The sequence below is a fragment of the Palaemon carinicauda genome, chromosome 35 (genome assembly GCF_036898095.1).
Source record: "Palaemon carinicauda isolate YSFRI2023 chromosome 35, ASM3689809v2, whole genome shotgun sequence".
Taxonomy (NCBI): domain Eukaryota; kingdom Metazoa; phylum Arthropoda; class Malacostraca; order Decapoda; family Palaemonidae; genus Palaemon; species Palaemon carinicauda.
Window position 1 is genome coordinate 18,178,353 of NC_090759.1, and position 27,694 is coordinate 18,206,046.

Consider the following 27,694-nt stretch of genomic DNA (forward strand, 5'->3'; position numbering starts at 1 on the left):
ATAAAGGAAATAAAGTTTACATATTCTTTAGAATTATATTCTTAAAAAGTAATAAAAATATTTTGCAGAATATATAATGAAGATATATTTTACTTGGAAAGTGCCGAAGAAGTTAAGTCATACGATTGATGCCTTTCAAAAGTACATAATGATATCATATTATTACCCTTTCTTAATCTGAAATTTCAATATGCTAAATTAGTGGGAAAATACGAGTTGTGAAGATTTCCCCAAAGATAACATAAAAGTTTGACCTTGAATTTCCCTAAATTACCTTGGGTCAAGATCGAAATGTGCTTGATCTGATACAAAAGTTTACTACGAGCAAACAAATGCAATATATATATATATATATATATATATATATATATATATATATAATATATATATATATATATATATATTGAAAATAAATAAAAAATGTTCATGGATAAGCCACAAATGAGTAACCATGCATTTATTTTGATATTGCTTTAATGCCCATGAGTAGAGGTTACAATGAATCTGATCAAACGACAAATGTACAGTACACAGGATGCAAGACTAAGTTCTCATACTGAAAATATGGCTTGTGGAGAAAGCACAGTTTCGTGTATCAGGTCTTTATAACTATAACTGTAACAAACGGAAATCATAAAATCTAAGGGCCTAGTTATGGTATGAAAACCTAACTTACCAAGAAGGATTGACTTCACTAATATACAAATGTCTTTTACTATGGTTTATGACATTTCACACCTCAAGGGGTGCGCGCAGTTTATGCCGTCTAGATTATCGACCCACTAAAATCACTTCAACCAATTTTCACCAACATTTCATTTCCCCTAACCTTTTTTCTCTACAAACTTTGTCCTTGGTCACTCTTTCAAAACTTTCTTCCATTTATATAAACTATACTTTACAGATCTGCAGTACTCAAAAATCGTCTTAAAAATTTGATAAGATTCGTTGAACTACTATCCATGCTGTTAGGTTAACCTGTTCTACCAAATCCTTTTCTAATTCTATGAGCATAAACTGGTACACAATTTTCCATAGTTTAAAGGACACTCATGAGTGACAGAGTCAAGGGACAAAGACCTTGCACTAGCAGGCAGGACAATGCCCTAGAGACTGACCTTATATCATATGATCAGTGCCCAAGATCCCTCTCCACCCAAGTTAGGACCAGGGAGGGCCAGGCAATGGCTGCTGATGACTCAGCAGGTAGACCTAAAGGGTCCCCCAAATCACCCATCCTTAGGTCACAAGGATGCTAAGGTTGCAGACAATATTGGAACTAACGAGTCTGAGCGGGACCCGAACAGCCGTCTGGCAATCACCAGGCAGAGAGGTTACCAATACCTCACCTACGGTTGGAGGACGAGGGGAAGGGGCATGTCCTCCAGATTTCTTATTCGGGGAGGAATACTACAGTAATTCCCTCCTCACCCACTTTTTTCTCTGATGCTAATCTGTAAATTGCAGACTAATATTAATAAATCGTTCAACCTTTTCCCTTAACATCACCCATATATTCATAAGGCATTGAAATACACATCATGTTAATTTCTTTAAAAAATAAATATAGACGTGGCTTACAGCGGTCCCCAACAACCCACCACCGGCAAGGGCTCTCTTAACTCGGCAATATTAACCGTACAATTTTCATAATGCGAAACCCCCCCCCCCCCCCTTTAGAGACTGGACGACACCCCTGGTTGAATCTTACATCTGCATTTGATGTACCAGTTATTTGAATTACATTACAGTATTTACATAAAAATATCCCTTTTACGTATACTTTAACTCGGAGATAAAAAAAAAAAAAAGTGATTACAAAAGTATATCTGCCAACTTGCACATTATCAGTCCTTAACTTAATGCATAAAAACACTTTATTTCTTCTATAAAAAATACTAAGAATTAATCTAATATGGAACCAATTTTTAAAAACATCAAACTGAAAGGAGATCACAATGATAATCTTAAGATGATCCTTCATAATTACATCAAATTCATAATCATAGTTTTAAGCCCTAATATGTCAGCTGAAACTCTAAATTGATAATAATAATAATAATAATAATAATAATAATAATAATAATAATAATAATAAAAACTTTAGATATATGGGCTTAGGTGGCCAATTTGTTAAATACTATAATGGGGGAAGGTTTTATCATGCAATGTGGAATATTTGAATTTTAGGATTCATACCGTTAAACATTTTATTTAAAGGTTTTAAAGATACCTCATGAATGGCAAATGCAGTAGTAATGCCCTAGAGACTGACCATATAAACATATGATTAGCACTAAAGCCCCTTTTCCATACAAGCTAGGACCAAGGAGGGTCAGGCAATGGCTACTGATGACTCAGCAAGTAGACCTATAGGCTCACCAAACTTCCATCTTTAGCACACAAGGATGGTGAGGTTGCAGACACTACAAGTAACTACCGAGCTTGAGCGGAACTCAAATCCTGCTCCGGCAGATCACCAGGCAGGGACGTTTCCAATAGACCACCACAACCTTGTGGAGAATGAATTATATTTGGAAACTGATTCACACACCAATTATGTCTGAGATACACTTTACAAAAGCTTATAAAAATCTAATTCCAAGGTCCTAAATTTCCTTCCTAACCTAGCTTACTTAAAAAATATGAATCTGATTTTCTCAAGTCAATTTCATTTACCAAAAGATGTAGGCTAGGCTAAACGACAAGCTAACCTAAGTTTGCTTTCATCAAGTTTTGCTATATCGTATAAAATATATTCAACAGACTAAACACATAGGTTTGAAACACTGCTATAACCTTAAATATCATGAAAAAGTACATTATCAAAATACAGATACTGTACTTTAAAATCAAGATTATCATCATCATCTAAACTACAACCCTGGTTGGAAAAGCAAGATACTATAAGCCAAGGGCTCCAACAGGGAAAAATAGCCCAATAAAGAAAGGAAAAAAAGAAATAAATAAGTTACAAGATAATTAATGAACAATTAAAAAGTTTTAGGAAAAGTAACATTAAAATAGATCTTTCATGTATAAACTACAAAAATTTAAAATAGAGGAAGAGAAATAAGATTGAATAATCTGCCTAAATGACTCCTCAAGCAAGAGAACTTTAACCCAAGACAGTGGAAGACCATGGTACAAACGCTGTGGCACTACCCAAGAATAGAACACAATGGTTTGATTTTGGAGTGTCCTCTTAGAAGAGCTGCTTACCATAGCTAAAGTCTCTCTTCTACATTTATCAAGAGGAAAGTAGCCAATGAACAATTGCAGTGGAGTAGTTAGCCCCTAGAGTGAAGAACAATAGTTTGGTAATCTCAGTGTTATCAGTGTATGAGGACAAAGGAGAATGTGTAAAGAATGGGCCATTTCTTCTGCGTATGTGTAGGAAAGGAAAAATGAGCCATAACTAGAGAGAGGGATCCAATGTAGCCCTGTCTGGCCAGTCAAAGGACCCAATAACTCTCTAGCAGTAATAACTCAATGGGTGGCTGGTGCCCTAGCCAACCTACTACCCTGCTAGCATAAAAGATTATGTTATGTAAGGTAATTTAAGGTTTGGACGCTTATAAATATTAGCTGATCAAGAAAGCGGAATATATATGTAGACTAAATAGCCCCTTAAGACTCTAGTACAGCATAAATAATTTCTGGAAACCCTATAAAATTCTACTTCTTTGCAGTCACTAATTCAAATACTGAACAGTATTTGTAATGGGAGAATAAATTTGATCTTAACCCTTTTTCTTGACTAAATGTGAAGCAAAAGCCGCTATTAAACAAGTTACAGTGAACCCTCGCTACTTCGCGGTTCGACAATCGCGGATTCACCACTTCGTGGGGTTTTTCCATAACCCATATATATATACATATCGCGATTTTTCCGGAAAATTCGTAAATACCGCGAAATCTGAAGACCCCCAAATACGATATTTTGTTACCTGTAATTCCATTAATACTGTAATTAGTAATATCTGCTCTTACTGATTGTTCATTGCATTACATATGATATATAATTCAGCACAGAAAGAAATAAAACACGAAAAGAGAATGTGATCATACGATAATTCAGTACGTAGTAAAATTAAATCGAACATGAAACGCAAATCAGATACAGTCATACCATATTAGAATGGTGTGTACTGTAATGGATGTGCTTCTTTTCCATGAATCTTTTGTATGTATACGTACGTAGTACAGTACTGCATCCAATAATATTCTTTGTTGCAAAAATCACATTTCGAATAAGCGTACGAGAGAGAGAGAGAGAGAGAGAGAGAGAGAGAGAGAGAGAGAGGCGTAAAATAGCGTACGTAAAGTGTGTATTATTATTATTGTTATTATTATTATTATTGTTGTTGTTGTTAATAAAAATATTATTGTTATTATTATTATCATTATTATTATTATTATTACTGTACAGTATTATTATCATTATTTATTATTATTACGGTATTGTACTTAATCTACGTACGTTCAGTATGCGCGGGGCATCTTCTATGAGTAGGTAACCAACGCATCATAGTACTGTAAGAAGGGTTGTGATTGGTTCAAGCGCTGATAGATGACGAATCAGAACTCAAGTTTTGTTATCTAGCCTGTGATTGGCGTTTTGCCCGCATCTTCTACCCGCAGCATCAAAGTTCTCGCGGGGCTGGATCGTTCACTCTCTGTTACCGCGTATCGCTGAGTAGACGTTCTTAAGTTTGTGAAGTTTAATCTGTGCTGTGTGCGACCTTTTTAAGTTGAACTTTTTGTTACAGTACTGTACGTAAATCCTACTGTAATGGCTCCCAAGCGTTCTGCTTCTCTTAAGGCTGGTAGTGAGCCTAAACGCCACCGAAGGATGATGACGATAGCTGAGAAGGTTACGCTTCTCGACATGTTAAAAGATGGTAGAAGTTACGCGGCCGCCGGCCGCCATTTTGGCATCAACGAATCCACCGTTCGCTATATCAAAAAGGACGAGGCGAACATTAGAAAGACGGCTGCAATCACCTTTAGCAGATCAGCGAAGCGAGTCGTTACAACGCGTAATAAAACGATCGTACGCATGGAAGGTGCTTTAGCTGTGTGGATTGCCGACTGCCGGAAGAAGAACATAGCGTTGGATACGAACACCATCCAAACAAAGGCTTTGAGTTTATATGAGAATTTTGCTGCAAAGGAACCTAAAGACGACGACGGCAACCATGCTGAAGATGATGATGATGCAGATGATCCTCAACCAGGGACATCCACTGATTCCCAGCCTCAGAAACGTTTTTCCGCAAGCAAAGGATGGTTCGCGAAGTTTCAGAAACGCTTCGCCCTGAAAAGCGTTTCCCTGCATGGGGAGTCTGCTTCCGCTGACACTGCCGCTGCTGAAACTTACGTGAACCAGACGTTCATGAATATTATCGCCGAAGGTAGATACAAGCCGGAACAAGTCTTTAATATGGATGAGACTGGCTTGTTTTGGAAGAGAATGCCGTCGCGAACTTTCCTGTTCAAAGAGGAAGCCAAAGCCTCTGGCTTTAAGGCATTCAAGGATCGCGTTACCCTCGTGATGTGTGGCAATGCTGCTGGATTTTTGTTAAAGCCGGGGCTTATTTATAAGTCGAAAAATCCTCGCGCTTTGAAAAATAAAAATAAGAATCTCCTTCCCGTGTCCTGGATGCATAATCAAAAAGCATGGATTACGAAGATGCTGACCTCCAACTGGTTCCACCAGTGTTTTATCCCGCAAGTCAGTAAATATCTCTTAGAGAAGGGCTTGCCATTCAAGATCCTTCTCCTTATGGATAACGCTGGTGGACACGCAACTGACCTGTCGCATGAGGGCATTCAGGTTGAGTTCCTGCCACCCAACACCACGTCATTAATTCAACCGATGGACCAGGGGGTTATCAGGGCGTTCAAGGCCCTCCACACGAAGAATACCTTGGCGGACCTCGTTGCGTGTGTGGATGCTGCCCAAGATGACGAGGATGAAGATTTCAACTTGAAGGCGTACTGGCGGCAGTACACCATAGCCACGTGCCTGCAGAATATTCAGAAGGCACTTCAAGAGATGAAACCTGCAACCGTGAATGCGAGCTGGAAGAAGTTGTGGCCCGATATTGTTTACGACGACAAGGGATTTACTCCGTCGGAAATCCAACACTCTGCAATACGGAAATCTGTGCAGTTGGCTGCCATAATTGGAGGTGACGGGTTTGGCGACATGACGACTGAAGACGTCGACGAGTTGTTGGACTGCCATTCCCAGCCCCTAACTGACGCAGACCTCGAAGACCTGACGAAATCGGCAAGTGAGGAAGAGAGTGATACCTAGGAAGAGACCCAAGAAAATGTCGAAGAAACGGGCTTAACATTAGAACGGCTTGCCAAGGCCTGCAACCACGCGAAGGAGTTGAAAGAAATGTTGCAAGAGTGGGACGAGGATATGGTTCGCTCGATGCAATTCTGCAACAAGGTTGATGACATAATGACTCCCTACAAAATGCTCTTGGATCGAAAAAAGAAGCAGCGGCAACAACTTCCGATCACAATGTTCTTCCAGCCTCGCAAAAAAGAGCCAGTTCCTCCTGCTAGTACGCCTTCGGAAGAAATTGAAGTTTCCCAGGAAGAAGTTGAAGAGGTGTCCCAGGAAAAGACACCTCCGTCTGAAGAGACGTAAAATACTATCATTGGCTGCACAGTAGAACACATCATCAGCTTCATCATCATCATTTCTACTGTGCAGCAAATTCATCGCCATCACCATTCAAGTTTTTCTTCAACTTCTTTCGTGGTGAGTACAGTAACAATCTTTATTTTGTACTTTAATATTCTTACTGCCTGTTTTATAGTTTAGTAATGTACGTACTGTATGCATTAAGTTAAAGGGAAGGTTTTAAAAGTCTACATGTTGTAACCTATCATATTTTTTTTGTTTAAAATTTACATTTACGTACGTAAAACAATCTCTCTCTCTCTCTCTCTCTCTCTCTCTCTCTCTCTCTCTCTCTCTCTCTCTCTCTCTCTCTCTCTCTCTCGTAAATTGTTTTCCTGCTTTGCTACGTACAATACTGTATAATTTATATTTGTAAGGTAACATATTTTGCAAATGCTTTTACTGTAAATACTGTATGTACTGTATCATTATTTATCACTATCATCATGCGCGTTAAATGCCTTGTTTGTTCTGAGCGTGGTTGTTTACTGAGCGTACACGCCGTCGTTTCAGGCGGCGTCATAAAGAAAAACATTTCATTTGGAAGTCCTAAGAAAAATACGTAAACTAAAACATTGGTAATAAACAAATCAACATACAGTACAGTACTGTATAATCAATATAATCGATGCAAAAACTAACCTATACATATATGTGTACTGTACACTAAATGAGTTTGCTTCTTCATTATGATCAGAGATGAACGTAAACAAAACATTGGTTGCCATTTTTTATCGTGCTTTTTAGGTGTTTAGGAAACGCATATAAAATCGCCTTTAATATTTGTGCCTGTTTTAGTTTAGGGTGCTGTAGTACATGCATTAAGTGTTCTGTACATTAAAGGGTGGTTTGTTAACAGTACTACGTACAAGGGAAGGTTTTAAAAGTCCGAATATACATGTTAAATAAATAGGTAAATATGATGTCACTACTTCGCGGATTTTCACCTATCGCGCCCGCGTCTGGAACCTATCTACCGCGATAAACGAGGGTTCACTGTATATAACTTCCATATAAAATAGAGTAATCATTTTCTATTTGATATTTCTAAAGTTTCTATAACATCATGCAGCACACAGTGTTTCTTATAAGCTGTGGAAATATAGCGCATGCACAACAAACGGTATTAGCGTAAACTATTCCCTCCCTCTATAACAGATATTCAGTAATAGTTATTCCTAAGATAAATTTGTAACTTGTCATGGTCAAGTTCTAACATGTTTCCGCACTTATGCAGTTTATTACCAAAATCTATTCAATTCCACCAAAGTTTGCATATAAAGGGCATGCGCTCAGATACTGAACGAACATATTTACTGCACTACTTAAAGACATGGGTTTTTAGATCCGAAGTGAATAAACGGATTTTGAGCAAAGCGAAAAATCGATTTTTGGGTGAGATAGCCATGTCGTCCTGATGGAAGGTTCCTATAAGTAGCTTCCTACGGTATATTTGACTAAAGTGATAATCCCAGAAAATATACCTTTAGGTCTCCAGAATTCTAACTCCTGGCGCGAATATCCTTAAAATTTCTCTTACGGATATCGCATAAATCAGGGGACGTATATCTTGATACATTACATAGCAATCTTCACCCCAAATAGCATTTTCGCTTCGAGGGGTAAAGTGGCAAAATTTTGAAGGGGAGCCGGTATCAAGGTTACCCTTCCCCCGTTACTACTTGAGTATCCAGATGGCGCTATACATCGCCGCCATGTTTTATTCCTTGTGGCATTGAGCAAGGTGCTACATATATAGTAGTTTTGGGAGGGATCCTGCCAAAGGCCTTTTCTATGAAAAAGAGGGCGGGTCCATCAGGACGACATGGCTATCTCACCCAAAAATGACAAATTCGGATATAATTTGTATTTTTCCTAACCATACAAACCTTAGCTATTTACATTGGATTTACTTTCGGTGTAGCTGAAATGACGAGCCAATAGTTTTTAACGAGGGTTAACTACCCCCGCGCTAGTTAGCGGGGATAGGGGAAGGTGTAGCTTGCTACCCCCTCCCCCCCCCCACACACCGGTGATTTGCTTCACTTCACTTAGAGGTAGGACTTGACTTGGGGGACAGGGCTGGCAGGCAAATATGTGTAAATAGCTAAGGTTTGTATGGTTAGGAAAAATACAAATTATCTCCGAATTTGTCATTTGTTCCGTAACCGAAATACAAACCACGCTATTTACATTGGGTGACTTACCCCTTAGGAAGGGCGGAAAGTCCCCAGCCTTACTGACTTTGGCTTTTACCCGGGGGCTCCACCTCACAGTGAGTAGCACTTGAGAAAACGAGCCCCTGCACCTCACAAGTTCCTTGCTTCGCGAGGAACGTGTGGCCTACATAAGTTGTGTGTGGAGGAAAGAGCGTGACTCATCCTATGAAGTTGACCTTGAGACCTTTAGATAGGAATCCAGGATAGGACGTTCCCAATAACACCTCGTCAGGGTATGGGGACGCGACAGTATTAAACTTAATACTAGGAGCACAAAGAGGCATGGGTTACCTGCAGAGGTTGAGGTCAGCTATGCGGAGACCAGGATGCTGCTTCCCCAAGAGAGAGGGGAGGATGAAGAAAGAAGTAAGGGTCAGACATACTCATTCATTCACACAGACTAAAACTGGGTAACAACGCCTTCAACCTACTGCTACTTGTCCATAAAGGAGCCTGAGGTTAGACCACCTGTTGTGCAGCCACCACAGGGCCGATAGAAAAGGTATCGAGGCTCCTGTGGGTCACGTCCTGTAGATAATGGGCTGTGAAGGTCGTCTGACGCTTCCAGACCCCAGCTTGAAGCACCTGCGTCACAGAGAAGTTTCTCTTGAAGGCCAGGGACGTAGCAATGCCCCTGACATCGTGTGCCCTAGGGCGATGTGACGGAGGAGGGTCTGGATTCAAGGCGTGATGGATAACCCTTCGAATCCAAGCCGAGATGGTATTCTTGGTGACCCTCCTCTTCGTCCTGCCTGTGCTAACAAACAACGCTCGCACATGAGGACGAACTGCAGCTGTTCTCTTCAAGTAATACCTCAGACTCCTCACTGGACATAGTAGCAGCTGGTCTGGGTCGCTTGTTACAGAACGGAGACTCGCGATCCTGAAAGAGTCGAATCGTGGATCCGGCACTCCAGGATTTTGACTCTTGGCAATAAACTCAGGGACGAACCTGAACTTTACCTCCCCCCATCCCCTTGAATGGGTGATGTCGTACGAGAGACCATGAAGTTCACTAACTCGCTTGGCCGAGGCCAAAGCGAGCAGGAAAGCCGTCTTCCAAGACAGGTGGTGATCAGAGGCCTGGCGTAATGGTTCAAAGGGAGGTCTCTTAAGAGCCCTGAGAACCCGAACCACGTTCCAAGGAGGAGGTCTCACTTCCGACTGAGGGCAGGTAAGCTCATAGCTACGTATGATTAGAGATTGTTCCAGCGAGGAAGAAATGTCCACACCTTTCAGCCTAAAAGCCAAGCTTAAGGCTGAGCGATAGCCTTTCACCGCTGAGACCGAAAGGCGCATTTCCTCCCGCAGATACACGAGGAACTCCGCTATTGCTGGAATAGTGGCATCGAGTGGAGAGATACCCCTCCCACGACACCAACCACAGAAGACTCTCCACTTTGCCTGGTAGACTCCCTCAGAGGACTTTCGCAGGTGCCGAGACATTCTCTCCGCAACCTGTTGCGAAAAGCCTCTCTCCGTGAGGAGACGCTGAACAGTCTCCAGGCATGAAGCCGAAGCGAGGCTACGGCCTTGTGAAAGATGTTGCAGTGTGGTTGTCTGAGTAGCTCGTGTCGTGGAGGGAGTTCTCTCGGGAGCTCCATCAGGAGCTGCAGAAGGTCCGGGAACCATTCCGCGTGATGCCATAGCGGAGCTATCAAGAGTCATCGAACAGTTGACCGATAGTCTGGTCCTGTTGAGCACCCTTCTCATCAGACAGAATGGTGGGAAGGCGTACACGTCGATGTTGTCCCACCGTTGTTGGAAAGCATCTTGCCAGAGTGCCTTGGGGTCCGGGACTGGGGAGCAGTACAGGGGCAGCTTGAAGTTGAAGGCTGTCGCAAACAGATCCACGGTCGGGGAACCCCACAACGTCAGGACTTTGTTGGCTATCTGAGGATCCAAAGACCACTCGGTACTCACTATCTGCGAAGCCCTGCTCAGACTGTCGGCGAGCACATTCCTCTTGCCAGGAATGAAGCGAGCTGATAGTGTTATCGAGTGGACTTCGGTCCACCTCAGAATCTCCACTGCAAGATGGGATGGCTGCTGCAACAAAGTACCTCCCTGCTTGTTGATATAAGCCACTACCGTGGGTTGTCGCTCATCACCACCACTGAGTGACCCGCCAGGGTCTGTTGCAACTGTTGAAGAGCCAGAAAGACGGCCTTCATCTCTAGCAGGTTGATGTGCAGGTACTTTTCTGATTCTGACCAAAGGCCTGAGGTCCTCTGGTTCAGAATGAGCACCCCCCACCCTTCTTTTGACGCATCCGAAAACAATGTCAACTCCGGGGGGAGGACGAGAAGATCTACTCCCTTTCGCAGGTTTTCGTCGACCAGCCATCACCGCAGGTCCTCCTGTTCTGAAGGTCCTATCGGGACCTGCACATCCGGGGAATCGGATCCTTGATTCCACCGGGACTTGAGCCGCCACTGCAGGGATCTCATCCTGAGACGGCCGTTTGGAACCAGACGAGCCAGGGAGGACAGGTGACCTAAGAGACACAACCACGATTGGGCGGGAAGCTCTTCTCGCCTGAGGAAGGGTTCCGCCACCCTCCTCAGCCTTGCTATCCTGTCGTCTGATGGAAAGGCTTTGTGGAGATTGGTGTCTAACAACATGCCTAGATAAACCAGTCGTTGGGACGGCTGCAGAGAGGACTTCTCGAGATTTACCACGATCCCCAGATCCTGGCAAAGTCCCAGAAGCCTGTCTCGGTGTCGAAGAAGGGTCGACTCCAAATCTGCTAGGATCAGCCAGTCGTTCAGATAACGAAGGAGACGGATGCCGTTCCTGTGCACCCAAGATGAAATCAGGGTGAACACTCTGGTGAACACCTGAGGTGCTGTGGAGAGACCGAAGCACAACACCTTGAACTGGTAGGTCTTGCCGTCTAGGCTGAATCTCAAATACTTCCTGGAAGACGGATGGATTGGGATCTGGAAGTACGCGTCCTTTAGATCCAGTGTGCACATGAAGTCTTGTGGTCTCACAGCAAGTCTGACCGTGTCCGCTGTCTCCAAGCTGAGCGGAGTTTGCTTGACAAACTTGTTCAGAGCTGAGAGTTCGATGACAGGTCTCCAGCCTCCAGACGCCTTCTTTACAAGAAAGAGTCGACTGAAGAAGCCTGGGAAGCAGTCGACGACCTCCTGGAGAGCATCCTTCTTGAGCATGGTCTCGACTTCTGCCCAAAGGGCTAGCCCCTTTACCGATCCCATGGCATAGGAGCTCAACGACACTGGATTCGCTGTCAGGGGAGGTAGAGATCTCGTGAATGGGACGCGATAGCCTTGGCCAATCACAGAGACCGTCCAAGCATCGGCCCCTTGTTGCTGCCACCTGTGCACGCAACTTTGAAGGCATCCCCACACAGGTGGACATGCGGGGGGACTGCCACTCCTAGCGTTTGGGGCCGCGGCCGCTCCCTCTAGGAGTCTTGCCTCCCCTGGAGGACTTACCGCCCCTCTTGACCTTGGCTGGAAAGGGCTGGGGCTTAGACACCACTTTCTTAGCTGCCGGTGCTTGCTTTGGTGTCTTGCGAGGCTGCTGCTGTGGTTGCTGCGGAGCTGGAGGCTTATAGGGCCGAGATGTAAGGGCCCTTTGGAGGAGGGAGTGCTGGCTCGACTGCCTCCACCTCTCAGCTGTGCGTTCCATGTCCTGTGGCTCGAACAGATTCCCCCCAAGGAGGGAAGCGTGCCTGAGCCTGCAGACATCCACGGCGGAGACCTTCGGGTGAATCTTCTCAGTCACCGTGTCACGTCGCTTCAACATCGAGTTGGCCCAAAGGTGCCAGGAACTCGATGGAGCGAGTGCCCGAGAGGAGGAAGGTCTCCAGGGCCTTCCTATTGGTCTCCTTAGACAGATCCTCGGAGCGCAATAGGATGCCCAGAGAACCTAGCCAGATATCCAGCCACGAAGTGGCCTGCATGGCGCACTTCGCGACCTTCTCATGGCTCAGGATCTCCGACGCCGAGAACGTCACCTGCTGGGCGGAGAGCTTTTCAAGGGGAACTCTCCTAGCGAGCTCTTCTACCGAATGATGGAGGGGAAGAGCGAGGCTAGACTCCCCCATGATCTCGAAGTACCTCCTCTGCTGGAGACGAGGAGGTGGGAGGAGTTTGTTCCCAGCAGAGGAACGACTGGAGGAGGCGAGACCCGCGAGTTGAGCATTGGCCCTGGCTCTGGCACTCTTTAGCCCCTGGGACCAGGGCAAAGCTGCTCTGGCCTTGGGGGGCTTCTGAGTACTGTACACCTGATCCAGGACCGTGTCCTTGCCTTTCCGGGGGGCGATCACGGGATCCATGAACCCGTTGAGCTGCCTCATCAGGCTCAGGACTTGCCAGAAGGTGCACTCCGACTCTTGCTGGTCTCCTCCCTGCGGACTGGCAGCTAAGTCTCCCGTCCCCGGAATCTCTTCCTGGGGAGATGCGGTGACGTTCTCCCGGGGTGCAACCGGAACCTGACGAATTCTCGAAGAAGACTTCGGAATCATCTTGGAGTCTTTAGGTTCGCTCCTGGGTGGGATACACGACCCCAACAAAGAGGCCTGGAAGGTGCCTTCCACGCGAGACGATTCCCCCCCATGAGGAGACGACTCCCCCCTTCGTGCCGAGGGGGAGACCGCTACCTCACTGGATTCTCCTGAGGACGGAAAAGCCTCATCTTCAGGAGAAGGAGAAAGCGCCTGCGAAGCGGATGGAGCCTTCCTAATGGACCTCTTAGGAACCAGCTTCTCCCTGGGAGAAGTCACCACGAAGTCCACTCCTCTCCTTTCTCTTCAGCGGGGGCGAGGCCGTCGTTGGTTTGTGTCCTTGATCGGCGAGTGCCGGCTTCATAGCCTTCACTAACGCCCGCATCAGAGGACCAAACCAAGACTGCCGAGTCACGGACAAAGAGTCCGAAATTCCCGCTAGAGGGAAGGGGATCGGGCGATCCTTCGGAGTGGACACCATTGGACCTGCCTGTGAAGAAAAAGGGGAAGAAAGTTGTTCTGACCTCTCTGATGGGTCATCCCTATCCTGACATAGAGACCTGCGGAACCCGATGCGAACGGGGGTCGCGCTGACGCTCGTGCGTAGGCGACACTAAGAAGTCGCGCACGAGAGGTTGTTGAAGCGCGGGTGCGCAAACGTGCGGAGATAATCGAGCGCGGGCAAACGATCGCGGGGGCGTGTAGGCGAGTGAACGTGTGAGCGCGTGGGCGAGTAAGCACGCGAGTGCGAGGGCGAGCTGACGAGTGAACGCATTGGCGCGCGGGCGAACGAGATCACTCCAACGACTGCTGTTGATGGTGTCCAGGGGAGCTGTAACGTGTGGGAGATCGATGGCGAGCAGGCGATCGATGGCCCGTTAGTGAACGCTGGCGCGTAGGCGAGCGATGGCGCGTTGGTGCATGGTGGCGTGTTGGTGAGCAATAGCGCGTAGAACGCGCAGGCGAGCAACCGCGAGCAGTTGAGCTGGAGGAAGAAGACCCATGTCTCTCCAGATCCTCTAGGAGAGCGCTTGCGCGCAGGCGAAAGATCACGTGGGCGATCAGGAGATCGCTGACGCGCTGGGGATCGTTGACGTGCAGGAGATTGCTGATGAGCAGGCGAACGTTGACGCGTCTGTGGTCGCTGGCGAGCTGGTGATCGCTGGCGAGCAGAAAGGCGACGCGTGGAATCCTGTGTGGAAGCTGCTGCCGCATTGCGCAAAGGCGAACGTTCACGAACGGCCTCAGGAACAGGAGGAGCGTGGGCGCAAGGGCGTATAGTAGCATTAGAACTACGCGCAGGCGACCGCGAGTGTTGCTGTGCTGGAACAGGCTGGCGAACAGGATCGCGAGGGCGAGGAGAAGAAGAGTCCTTGTCCAAGACCTGAACCGAAGTTCCAGGTCGCACGGGCAAATGTGGGCGCCCAGGGCGTGTGTCAGGAACTGGGAGCGCAGGTGCGCTCTGACGAGCAGGAGATCTAGAACGCTCAGGAGACCGATGGCGCGCAGGGCGAACAACAGGAACAGCAGGATGTTCGGAGTACTCAGGAGAGCGCTGGCGATCAGGAGAACGCTGACGAGCAGGAGAACGCTGACGAGCAGGAGAGCGCCTGTGCACTAACACTGCAGAAGGGCGCTCAGGAGACCGCTGGCTCGCAGGGCAAACAACAGGAATAGCAGGATGTTCGGAGCACTCAAGAGAGCGCTGGCGAGCAGTGGGGCGACGATCATCAGAAGAGCGCTGACGAACAGGAGAGCGCTGGCGATCTTGGGAACGCTGACGATCAGGAGAGCGCCTGTGCGCTAACACTGCAGAAGGGCGCGCAGGGGAACCCTGACGCGCAAGGGAAGCCCCCATACCGTGGGAGGCAACCCTTTGCCCCGAAGGGACCGTTGCCCGTCGGATGACGAGGTCAGACTGCTGTCCATCTGCACCAGGGGCGGAAGGTCTGGAAGGCGTTGGAGATCGATCCCCGGAGAGGTCTAAGGAGGCAGGAGCTGCAGGCTGCTTACGGCGAGGAGAGTCCCCCTCGGAGGAAGGAGGAGAAGATTCAAAAAGGCGCCTCTTAGCACACTTATAGGGAGATGGGAGGCCCTTACGACGCAGCGGACGGTGAGCCTCACGGCGAAGGCGGCCACGAGGAGGGTCATCAGGATCATCCGTCCTCTGAAGGGGAGTCTCAGTCAATGCGCTACCCGGAGAGGGAGGCTTGACAGCAGAAGAGCCCGTGGGACTCCCCTCCCCCTTCGAAGGATGTACAGAAGGGGGAGGAGAGCCTTCAGCAACGTCATCCTCATCAGGAACCGCAGAGGTTTGCCCCGACCCATTGGAAGCCTCTGTCACCACGACGTCGACGATAGACAGAGGATCTACCTCTGTTATCACCGGCGACTGCTTAACAGCGGCCCCCAACTGGACAAGATCAATCAGGGCTTCCTTGGAAGGCAGGCCCTTCAGCCCCAAGGAAGCCCGAAGCTGAAAGAGATCATTATGAGACAACGAATCATTATCAATAACCTCCCCCGGGAGAGGAAGGGGAGCTGCCCCACTATGGGAGGCGACGCCCTCTCCCCCAACCCAAGGTCAGGAAACAGAACTAGGGCCTGCACTCCCACTCGGCGGTCTCTCCTTAGGAGCCGGACGAGGGGGAGCTTCGGAGGAGGTTTGGGCGGCGAAAGAAGAGTCCTGAGAGCCTTCCTCCTTCAAGGCAACCCCAGAAGGAGAACGGTCTCTCTTGGACTTCTCCTTACGCCGAAGCCCAAACTTCTCACACTGGGAGGCAGACCACTCCCTGCACTCAATACAATTATTTTCTCTGTCACACCGTCGGCCTCGACACTGCGGGCAAAGGGTGTGAGGATCCGTATCCACCGCAGACATGAAAGTACTGCAAGGGCGACCGGCAATACCAGGGCACTTGCGCATGATGGATATCCAAGGGTGAGGCCAACTTCAAACGCACACAAGCTGAGGAAAAGCAAAAAAGATTAAAACTGTCAAACGAGGACAATGGACAGACACGTCTGTTCATCGCCGGAGCCAAAAGTGAAGTGAAGCAAATCACCGGTGTGTGGGGGGGGAGGGGTAGCAAGCTACCCCTTCCCCTACCCGCGCTAACTAGCGTGGGGGTAGTTAGCCCTCGTTAAAAACTATTGGCTCGTTATTTCAGCTACGCCGAAAGTAAACCCAATGTAAATAGCGTGGTTTGTATTTCGGTTACGGAACAAATACACTGTAAAGAATCAATACTCAACTTTCCAGAGGCGAAAGAAGCTGGAGATTGCATAATAAATCCTCACAAAATCTATCAAAAACGTTAGATCAACAGGGAACACCACCGTGCGAATTCGCTACAAAAATAGGAATAACCACCATCTTGGATATGGCGCCATCTAGATACTCCATAATAGTATGGGAGAAAGGGTAACCTTGATAACGGCTCCCCTTCTATTTTTGCAACTCTTCCCCCTCGTGGCGAAAACGCTATTTGGGGTGAAGATTGCTATGTGTCGTATCAAGATATACGTCCCCTGATTTACGCGATATCCTTAAGAGAAATTTTTTTAAGGATATTCGTGCCAGGAGTTAGAATTCTGGAGACCTAAAGGTAAATTCTCTGGGAATATCACTGTAATCAAATATCCCTTAGGAAGCTACTTATAGGAACCTTCCATCAGGACGACATGGCTTGAGCCCAAAAAATGTTATTTTCATTAGTAAAATAAATTTTTGAATATACTTACCCGATGATCATGTAGCTGTCAACTCTGTTGCCCGACAGAAATCTACGGTCGGGATACGCCAGCGATCGCTATACAGGTGGGGGTGTACACAACAGCGCCATCTGTGAGCAGGTACTCAAGTACTTCTTGTCAACAAGAACTCAATTTTCTCCTCGATCCACTGGTTCTCTATGGGGAGGAAGGGTGGGTCCTTAAATTCATGATCATCGGGTAAGTATATTCAAAAATTTATTTTACTAATGAAAATAACATTTTTCAATATTAATCTTACCCGATGATCATGTAGCTGATTCACACCCAGGGTGGTGGGTGGAGACCAGCATACATGTTAACAAAGAAGCTAAGTATCCCGTATTTCATTTTATTAGTTATTCAAAAATAACATAAAATAAATAAGTACCTGGTAAGGAAGACGACTTGAACCATTACTCTGCCTTTATTAAGTACGTCTTCCTTACTGAGCGTAGTGGTCCTCTTAGGATGCTGAACGACTCTTAGGTGCTGAAGTATAAAGGGCTGCAACCCATACTAAAGGACCTCATCATAACCTTTAACCTCGGTGCTTCTCAAGAAAGAATTGACCACCCGCCAAATCAACAAGGATGCGGAAGGCTTCTTAGCCGACCGTACAACCCATAAAAAGTATTCGAGAGAAAGGTTAAAAAGGTTATGGGATTATGGGAATGTAGTGGCTGAGCCCTCACCTACTACTGCACTCGCTGCTACGAATGGTCCCAGGGTGTAGCAGTTCTCGTAAAGAGACTGGACATCTTTGAGATAGAATGATGCGAACACTGACTTGCTTCTCCAATAGGTTGCATCCATAACACTCTGCAGAGAACGGTTCTGTTTGAAGGTCACTGAAGTAGCCACAGCTCTCACTTCATGTGTCCTTACCTTCAGCAAAGCAAGGTCTTCTTCCTTCAGATGAGAATGTGCTTCCCTAATCAGAAGCCTAATTTAGTAAGAAACTGAGTTCTTAGACATTGGAAGAGAAGGCTTCTTGATAGCACACCATAAGGCTTCTGATTGTCCTCATAAAGGTTTTGACCTTTTTAGATAGTACCTAAGAGCTCTAACTGGGCAAAGTACTCTCTCCAGTTCGTTCCCCACCAAGTTGGACAGGCTTGGGATCTCGAACGACTTAGGCCAAGGACGTGAAGGAAGCTCGTTTTTAGCAAAAAACCGAGCTGCAATGAACATGTAGCCGTTTCAGATGTGAAAACTATGTTCCTGCTGAAGGCGTGGATCTCACTTACTCTTTTAGCTGTTGCCAAGCACACGAGGAAAAGAGTTTTTAATGTGAGGTCCTTAAAAGAGGCAGATTGGAGAGGTTCAAATCTTGATGACATAAGGAACCTTAGGACCACGTCTAGATTCCAGCCTGGAGTGGACAACCGACGTTCCTTTGAGGTCTCAAAAGACCTAAGGAGGTCCTGTAGATCTTTGTTGGTGGAAAGATCCAAGCCTCTGTGGCGGAAAACCGCTGCCAACATACTTCTGTAACCCTTGATCGTAGGAGCTGAAAGGGATCTTGCGTTCCTTAGATGTAACAGGAAGTCAGCCATCTGGGTTACAGTGGTACTGGTTGAGGAAACTGCATTGGCCTTGCACCAGCTTCGGAAGACTTCCCATTTAGACTGATAGACTCTGAGAGTGGATGTCCTCCTTGCTCTGGCAATCGCTCTGGCTGCCTCCTTCGAAAAGCCTCTAGCTCTTGAGAGTCTTTCGATAGTCTGAAGGCAGTCAGACGAAGAGCGTGGAGGTTTGGGTGTACCTTCTTTACGTGAGGTTGACGTAGAAGGTCCACTCCTAGAGGAAGAGTCCTGGGAATGTCGACCAGCCATTGCAGTACCTCTATGAACCATTCTCTCGCGGGCCAGAGGGGAGCAACCAACGTCAGCCGTGTCCCTTTGTGAGAGGCGAACTTCTGAAGTACCCTGTTGACAATCTTGAACGGCGGGAATGCATACAGGTCGAGATGGGACCAATCCAGCAGAAAAGCATCCACGTGAACTGCTGCTGGGTCTGGAATCGGAGAACAATACAACGGGAGCCTCTAGGTCATCGAGGTAGCGAACAGATCTATGGTTGGCTGACCCCACAGGGCCCAAAGTCTGCTGCAAACATTCTTGTGAAGGGTCCACTCTGTGGGGATGACCTGACCCTTCCGGCTGAGGCGATCTGCCATGACATTCATATCGCCCTGAATGAACCTCGTTACCAGCGTGAGCTTTCGATCTTTTGACCAGATGAGGAGGTCCCTTGCGATCTAGAACAACTTCCTCGAATGAGTCCCTCCCTGCTTGGAGATGTAAGCCAAGGCTGTGGTGTTGTCGGAGTCCACCTCCACCACCTTGTTAAGCTGGAGGGACTTGAAGTTTATCAAGGCCAGATGAACCGCCAACAACTCCTTGCAATTGATGTGAAGTGTCCTTTGCTCCTGATTCCATGTTCCCGAGCATTCCTGTCCGTCCAAAGTCGCACCCCAGCCCGTGTCTGATGCGTCCGAGAAGAGACGGCGGTCGGGTTTCTGAACAGCCAAAGGTAGACCTTCCTTGAGAAGAAAGCTGTTCTTTCACCACGTTAGAGTAGACCTCATCTCTTCGGAAACAGGAACTGAGACCGTCTCTAGCGTCATGTCCTTTATCCAGTGAGCAGCTAGATGATACTGAAGGGGGCGGAGGTGGAGTCTCCCTAACTCGATGAACAGGGCCAGCGATGAAAGTGTCCCTGTTAGACTCATCCACTACCTGACTGAGCATCGGTTCCTTCTCAGCATGCTCTGGATGCATTCTAGGGCTTGGTAGATCCTTGGGGCCGACGGAAAAGCCCGAAAAGCTCGACTCTGAAACTCCATACCCAGGTAGACAATGGTCTGGGATGGGACGAGCTGGGACTTCTCTAAATTGACCAGGAGGCCCAGTTCCTTGGTCAGATCCATAGTCCATCTGAGATTCTCCAGACAGCGACGACTTGTGGGAGCTCTTAAAAGCCAGTCGTCTGACGGAGCCGGACCAAGATCATGGTACTGCTGCACAGTCTGTGAACTGTCAACCATGGGGAAGGGAGGAAGTACAGAGACAACCCGAAACTGTCTAGACTGTCTGGGTAGTACAGACAACTCCTTATCGGGTTGCTGAGGTTGCCGCACTGCGTCACAACAAGTCACCTCTGCTGGTTGTTGAACGTCTTCCCAGTGACACACTGACTCCGTAAACAAAAATCCTCTAACAAGGACTAAGCTTGGACTGCATGTCTTGCAACAAAGCTCAAGGTCTATGGGAGCAGGTGTGGCAACAGACGGGGTTAGCGACTGAAGCGGAACCATTTACCCTCCCTGGAAGCATGTTATGCTTAAATAAAAGTCCATAGGAGGCTAAGCAGCTTAAGGCTCCTCTCCAAATGACAGAGTCCTCAAGGGAATATCAGAAGGAGGGAGAATAGCACTTTCTCATCTACAGGAACCATATCCGAGAAAAGCTAAGTTCTCTCAGTGAGGGTTTCACTGGTGCAAAAGCAGCAGACCAGAAGGCAACATTATGAAACTGCTTGACAGTCTTGTGAGTTGGCAACAACCAAAGATGTGTGATTGAGGAGCATGCGGTATGGTATGCAGAGCATGCTGTAAGGTATGCAGAGCATGCTGTAAGGTATGCAGAGCATGTTGTAAGGTATGCAGAGCATGCTGTAAGGAATGCAGAGCATGCTGTAAGGAATGCAGAGCATGCTGTATGCAGAGCATGCTGTAAGGTATGCAGAGCCTGCTGTAAGGTATGCAGAGCATGCTGTATGCAGAGCATGCTGTAAGGTATGCAGAGCATGCTGTAAGGTATGCAGAGCATGCTGTAAGGTAAGCAGAGCATGCTGTAAGGTATGCAGAGCATGCTGTAAGGTATGCAGAGCATGCTGTAAGGTATGCAGAGCATGCTGTATGTAGAGCATGCTGTAAGGTATGCAGAGCATGCTGCATGGCATGCGGCTCATGCTGCATGGGATGCGGCTCATGCTGCATGGGATGAGGCTCATGCTGCATGGGATGAGGCTCATGCTGCATGGGATGAGGCTCATGCTGCATGGTATGCGGCTCATGCTGCATGGGATGAGGCTCATGCTGCATGGGATGAGGCTCATGCTGCATGGGATGAGGCTCATGCTGCATGGGATGAGGCTCATGCTGCATGGTATGCGGCTCATGCTGCATGGGATGAGGCTCATGCTGTATGGGATGAGGCTCATGCTGCATGGTATGAGGCTCATGCTGCATGGTATGCGACTCATGCTGCATGGTATGCGGAGCATGCTGTAAGGTCTGCAGAGCATGCTGCATGGGCTGAGGAGAATGCCGCATAGTGCTGGAACCCGGCAACTCCCGATGCGGCAGCTCACGCATGAAAGCAGAAGGTGCAGCAAGAACATGCGTCTGGCAGGGTGGACTGCGCATCGGTGGTGGAGCTCTCACAGGTGGAGGGTGGGAGCAGGCAGCCGCAGTAATGCAGTATCTGCTGAGCGCACAACCTCGGCGGGTTGTAGGTTAACAGGCTGCATTGTCAACCTTCCAGCATGATACTCCTGTATGAAGGAGCAAGCTGAGACTGTATAGTCTGCAGCATGGACCACTAGGGTCTATGAAAGACAACAAAAAACGGAGCTACTGTCCGTTGTGACTGAGGGTCTAAAACAGCTGGTGCGGCAACAGACGGAGTTACTGCCTGTTGCGGTACCACCTTGCCTCTCTGGGAGGTGTGCAGTTGTCGTACTGCAGCAAGTCCGAACTGACCCAGTGGCTACACCTAGGCCGTTGGACTTGCGCGGAAGGGACCGACTTGCACTTAAAAGCTGCAAGATTTGGTCCATGGTTTCTGCGAGAAACCTCTTCCGCAGACGAGGAATAAAAGGGCTCTCTCGTCTTTGTGTGGGTGGGGTGATCACGTCGGCAACGTGTGTAGATACACCCGAAACCACGGAGGGAAACGTCTGTTCGTCGATCAAGGCCTGATGAACCCATAAGTCCTTCGACATTACTTCTCCCCTGGGCTTGGGAGCTTGCAAGAGGTCCCAGACTAGGTGAACAACTGGCACGAACAGACGAACCCTCGAACGCAACACTGTAACACTTTGCGCATATCACTTTATCACTTTTCATTTTCTGTTAGCACTTATTTCACTGAACTCGAAACTTTAAGTGGTTTGTACCTGAAACACGCAATCCTATCCTTCATTAAAAGGTAGTAAATGCGAAAACAGTATCACCATGAAACAGAAAAACAAAATGAAAGATAAAGAATTCAGTGGCTGGAAAAGAGACTAAACACTAGATCAAATAAACTACGTTTAAAATCTCTCACCGCATAAAGCCTGGAAAGAAGAATAAAACTCTAGAAACGTTTTACCTTCTTCCCCTATAGCGACTAGGGAGAAGAGCAAAAAAAAAAAAAACGAGAACAACGTTACCCGCTTGAACGAAACGTTTATCCTCCTCTCTCTCCCTCCGTCTCTATCTCTCTCTCTCTCCCTCTTGACTTAGAACCTGAGAGATGAGCCCAATTAAATAAATCGTTAAAACATATAATTTGTTAAAGGAAAAAACTGAAAGGTTTCCCAAATAAAAAGTTCCTTTATTAGAATTAAAACCATTTAAGCTAAGAAAGAATGAACAAAACGCTAGAATCGGTTTACTCTTACTGCAACGTGAAACCGTGAAAAATTCTCTCTCTCTCTATCGTAACGATAGAGCGCAAGTTGAACGTTCTGAACGTCAACAACTGCGGAGACAAAACAAAACGTTAGTTCAACTTTGAAAACAGTACGAGACTATCAAAGAAATTCTTTCAAAAACATTAAAATTAAAATAGCATAAATTCTTAACAGGAAAAACGATAAGACGGGCTCAATGTTAATTAACTTCGGTTCCAAGTAATGACCGCCTACTATTAGGAAAGGTCGCATATAAACAAACATAAAAATTAATTTTTATAAGTTTATAATAAATGGAAGTAAATCGAAGAGGCCTATAAAAGGCGGAGAGATATAAAATAAATCTATAACTTTGTTAAGCAAAATTAAGAAAGAGAGTCTAAACTCTCTTCGACACCAACACTTCCGTCTAAGGGAAGGGTCGGCCATTTAAAAGTGAAAGAGAGTCCATACTCTCTTCGTCACCATAATTAAATCAAATTAATTCCAAAAGCTTGCTAAGCTAATGATAAAGCTTCCTGAATAGCGAAGGCTAAACTCTAGAGCAAATACATCACCAAATTGTGAACAATAACTCCAGAATCAACAGCGTATCCAAGTAGGTCTAGCCGGTGGCACGACAGAGGAAAAATTGAGTTCTTGTTGACAAGAAGTACTTGAGTACCTGCTCACAGATGGCGCTGTTGTGTACACCCCCACCTGTATAGCGATCGCTGGCGTATCCCGACCGTAGATTTCTGTCGGGCAACAGAGTTGACAGCTACATGATCATCGGGTAAGATTAATATTGAAAAAGCTAATTTCACTGTGAAGCAGGAGCCAAAAATTATACTGTACACTGTAAAGATAAAATACTCACCTTACCAGAGGCAGAAGCAACTGGAGATTGCATATTAAATCCTCTCAATAACGATCAAAAACGTTAGATAACAGGGAAAACCACTGTGTGCAATCACTACTAAAATAGGAATTCGCGCCATCTTGGATAGTACGGGAGGAAGGGTAACCTTGATAACGGCTCCCCTTCTATTTTCGCCACTCTTCCCCCTCAAAATGAAAACGCTATTCAGGGTGAAGATTGCTATGTGTCGTATCAAGACATATGTCCCCTGATATTATGCGATCTCCTTAAATGAGATTTTAAGGATATTCGCGCCAGGAGTTAGAATTCTGGAGACCTAAAGGTTAATTCTCTGGGAATATCACTGTAGCCAAATATCCCTTAGAAAGCTACCAATAGGAACCTTCCATCAGGACGACAAGGCTTGAGCCCAAAAAATCACCTCATTTTATATTCCCATCAAATATTATTTATCATAAACTCCATTTTATCTTTCAATATCAATTTTATACATTTTGTTATTACCTTGTCACTCCCAGATTTCACATAAATACTTGCTCTGGCCAAGTTTCCAATTCTGGTTCATTCATGTTTACTCTCTAGACTCCGTTGTTTTTCCATTAACCAATCACGAACCCATACGTATGGAAAGTTTGCACAGGAGGGTTAATATTTCCCTACCCCCACCTTCCAACAAACCCTTTTCCGTGGAAACCTTTGTCCAAGACAGGTCTTTGTTAGTTCAAGTGACGTCTTTTCGCGTATTTCAACATTGGAAGTTTTAGAAAATTCTAACGACTGCAGTAATCCATACTTGAAAGTATTTTGGTGAATTCCAATGTTGATAATTTTCTTAAATCTCCTAATGTAATATACCAACATTTACAGTGTTCCAAGTGCAGTACTAAACTAAGTCAAAAAATTTAAGACGTCACAGACTCACAGTCACAACAACCCCATGACCCACAAGTTTCGTCGTCACGGTTATAAAAGTAAGTCATTAATTTCTTTAATTTTAATGTGTTAGTTTTACTATATTTTGTTAGAGTGCAAAGCTCAACATTACCGCTTGCCAGTGCATACGAGCTTGGTGTTTTATTTTCCTGCAATCGTAAGCGAGCCAGTGGCGGAAGAAGAACCATTATATCTAACGTTGCTAATGTTAGAGTAACATTGCATGTTAGAGTAACATTGCAAGTTAGAGTAACATTACATGTTAGAGTACAGTAATACAGTATTGCTAATGTTAGCGTGCACAGCTCAACATTACCGCTTACCAGTACTGTACATACGAGCTTAATGTTTTATATTCCTGAGAGCATAAGCGAGCCAGTGGCGGAACAAGAAGAACCATTATATATAGTGTGGCTAATGTTATCGTAACAGTGCTAACGTTATCGTAACGTGAGTGAAGTGACACGGAATTTGAACTAGTCATTATATTTAAACATTTTATTATGATAAATATAACAAAAGACATTATAGTATTATTACAGTTTCAACCATTATGGGAAATCTATTATATTAATATTTTTGTAGTGTTTCTATATTATCTGTCGCAAATGCCTAGTTCTTTATATATCGACGATCAAACTCACGCTACTCATGTCTTCCTCCGGATTTTTTCTAAGTCTGTTGTTATTGTTGACTGTGTCTTGTTTTTGCTCAAATGAGCCCTGTAACCACTATAATCCGCAGACAAACTAGTCCACTATGAGGTCTTACACGTTTGGCCAATCACAGCGCCTATCCACTATGACGTCTTACAGGTTTGGCCAATCACAGCGCGACAATACATTATCCAGGCATTTCATTTCTATCTTAGACATGGAGGCCATAGCAAGCACGTCATCTCATGTTGCACAAGAAGTTGAAATTCCATCTTCTTGTCCTGACTGTTTCCTAACTTACAATGAATTTGTTGTAACTTATTCGGGGAATATTGAAAAACTAATGGATTTGTGCCAGAGACAATTTAATTTTACAAAATAAAAATTGTCCTGCATGTCAAGGAACCTTTGCAACGGTTTCACGTTTTCCTCAAAGCAGCAGCACATCTTTATGAACCAACAGTTTAAGGTGAGCTTCATTAATTTATAGAGTATATTATAATGGTACCATCACTTTAAATTTGGTTTGATGGATGTGTTAGGTAGTGGCCGTAAGGGGGGGGGTGGTCGCAGGGGCTAGGCCTAGGTAGGGGTACAGGGCCCTAGGTTAGGTGGTTGTATTAGGTTCGATAGTGCCCAGAAAATCACTGTGGCCTTAAGGGGGGGGTTGCAGGGGGGCGGAGCCCCCCCGGTACGCCTAGGTAGGGGTACAGGGCCCCTAGGCTAGGTTAGGTGGGTTTATTAGGTTCAGTAGTGCCCAGAAAATCACTGTGGCCTTAAGGGTGGGGGTCGCAGGGGGGGCGGAGCCCCCAGGTAGGCCTAGGTAGGGGTACAGGGCCCCTAGGCTAGGTTAGGTGGATTTATTAGGTTCGGTAGTGCCCTGAAAATCACTATGGCCTTAAGGGTGGGGGTCGCCGCCCCCCGGTAGGCCTAGGTAGGGGTACAGGGCCCCTAGGCTAGGTTAGGTGGGTTTATTAGGTTCGGTAGTGCCCTGAAAATCACTGTGGCCTTAAGGGGGGGGTCGCAGGGAGGGGGGTCGCAGGGAGGGCGGAGCGGCCCCCCCCCCCCTGTGGGGCTAGGTAGGGGTAGTGGAAGGATAAGCATTCATTTATTGCAAATATCATTTGACGCCCCTCCCCCCGACCAAAACCCCGGTTCCCACCTGGTGTCCCCCATAATTGTTGGGATGAGGTAGGGTCTTTCTGCATTACAACATATGAAACAAAACCAATAATAACACGGTTACAAACACTGATTTTTCTGGAAAAACTTGTTGTTTTAACTCCAATTACATAGTAAATCTCTAAATCGGATGGTTTGCGGTCAAAATAAACGTTAAATCCGTTGGAACTACACTATTTCTAATGCAACAAATATATTTTGATTCCAGTTTCCCCGTAATGGTTGAAACTTTAATTTTACCGACATTATATTGGGTTTGTGACCTGGGAACTTCTAGGTTAGGTTAGGTGGGTTTGTTAGGTTCTGTACCCTTTTTGTACTATTTTATAAATTGTGTAAAGGCTATATGAAAAAATTCTTTAAAATACACATAATAAAATTACCGTAGCATTGCTAACGATAGCAATGCCACCGTAACGTTGTTAAGCTGTGTATCATTGGTAACGTTGCTAATGTTATCGTTCGCAGTACATATGTGAGTGAAGTGGCACAGAATTTCAACAAGTCATTATATTTGAACATTTTAACAAAATACATATAATAAAAGACATTATATTTAAACATTTTAACAGAAAATATATGTTTTCCTGTAGAAAATAACGTGATTTAACAGGTTTTCACTTTCATTTCATCCGTAATAACAGCAACCAGTTCGGCTACTTAAAGTTAGTCGAATTGGTTGTTCTGTTGGTTTGCGGTCGAAATGAAGGTCAAATTCGGTCAAATCACGTTATTTACTACAGGAAAATATATATTTTCTGTTCTAAATGAGAATCTGTAATACAGTAAAACTTTACCAAAAATACTGTATTGATCTCGATATCGGACACTAACCACATACCAGTTTCACACTTCATGGAATACAACTGACTGCTACCAGTACCAGGCTAAGACTTATATTTTGTATGAAAACCACAATCTTCAGAAGTTTGCATATTTTTTTATCTTATTTTAGTTTTAACAAATATCATTCTAATGACCTTTTCTGGGGCATAACTTTTCCATACATACTTGATGACTTTAGTGCATATGCCGTATAGGTAATTTGCATCACCCAATATTCAATAAAATCTTGAATCAAAATGGTTAAATTCTCTTCTAGGTACACCGTCCAAATATTTGTTTTGTGCTATGCCTATACTTTTCATTTTTATCTCTGTTTACGCAGAATCTGTAAGTCCCCAAATAGGAATCTTAATCCCTCCATCCCTTTCAGTTATA

General features: G+C 45.7%; 1 protein-coding gene across 1 annotated transcript; it reads right to left on the reverse strand.

Moving 5' to 3' along the window:
- Positions 1-14,012: 14,012 nt before the first annotated feature.
- Positions 14,013-23,732, reverse strand: LOC137627184 (serine/arginine repetitive matrix protein 5-like). The gene is made up of 3 exons (XM_068358260.1): positions 23,700-23,732; positions 15,774-15,875; positions 14,013-14,861 (listed from the first exon to the last, which is right to left on the reverse strand). The coding sequence occupies exons 1-3, from the start codon at positions 23,730-23,732 to the stop codon at positions 14,013-14,015; spliced, it is 984 nt and encodes a 327-aa protein (XP_068214361.1).
- Positions 23,733-27,694: the final 3,962 nt, after the last annotated feature.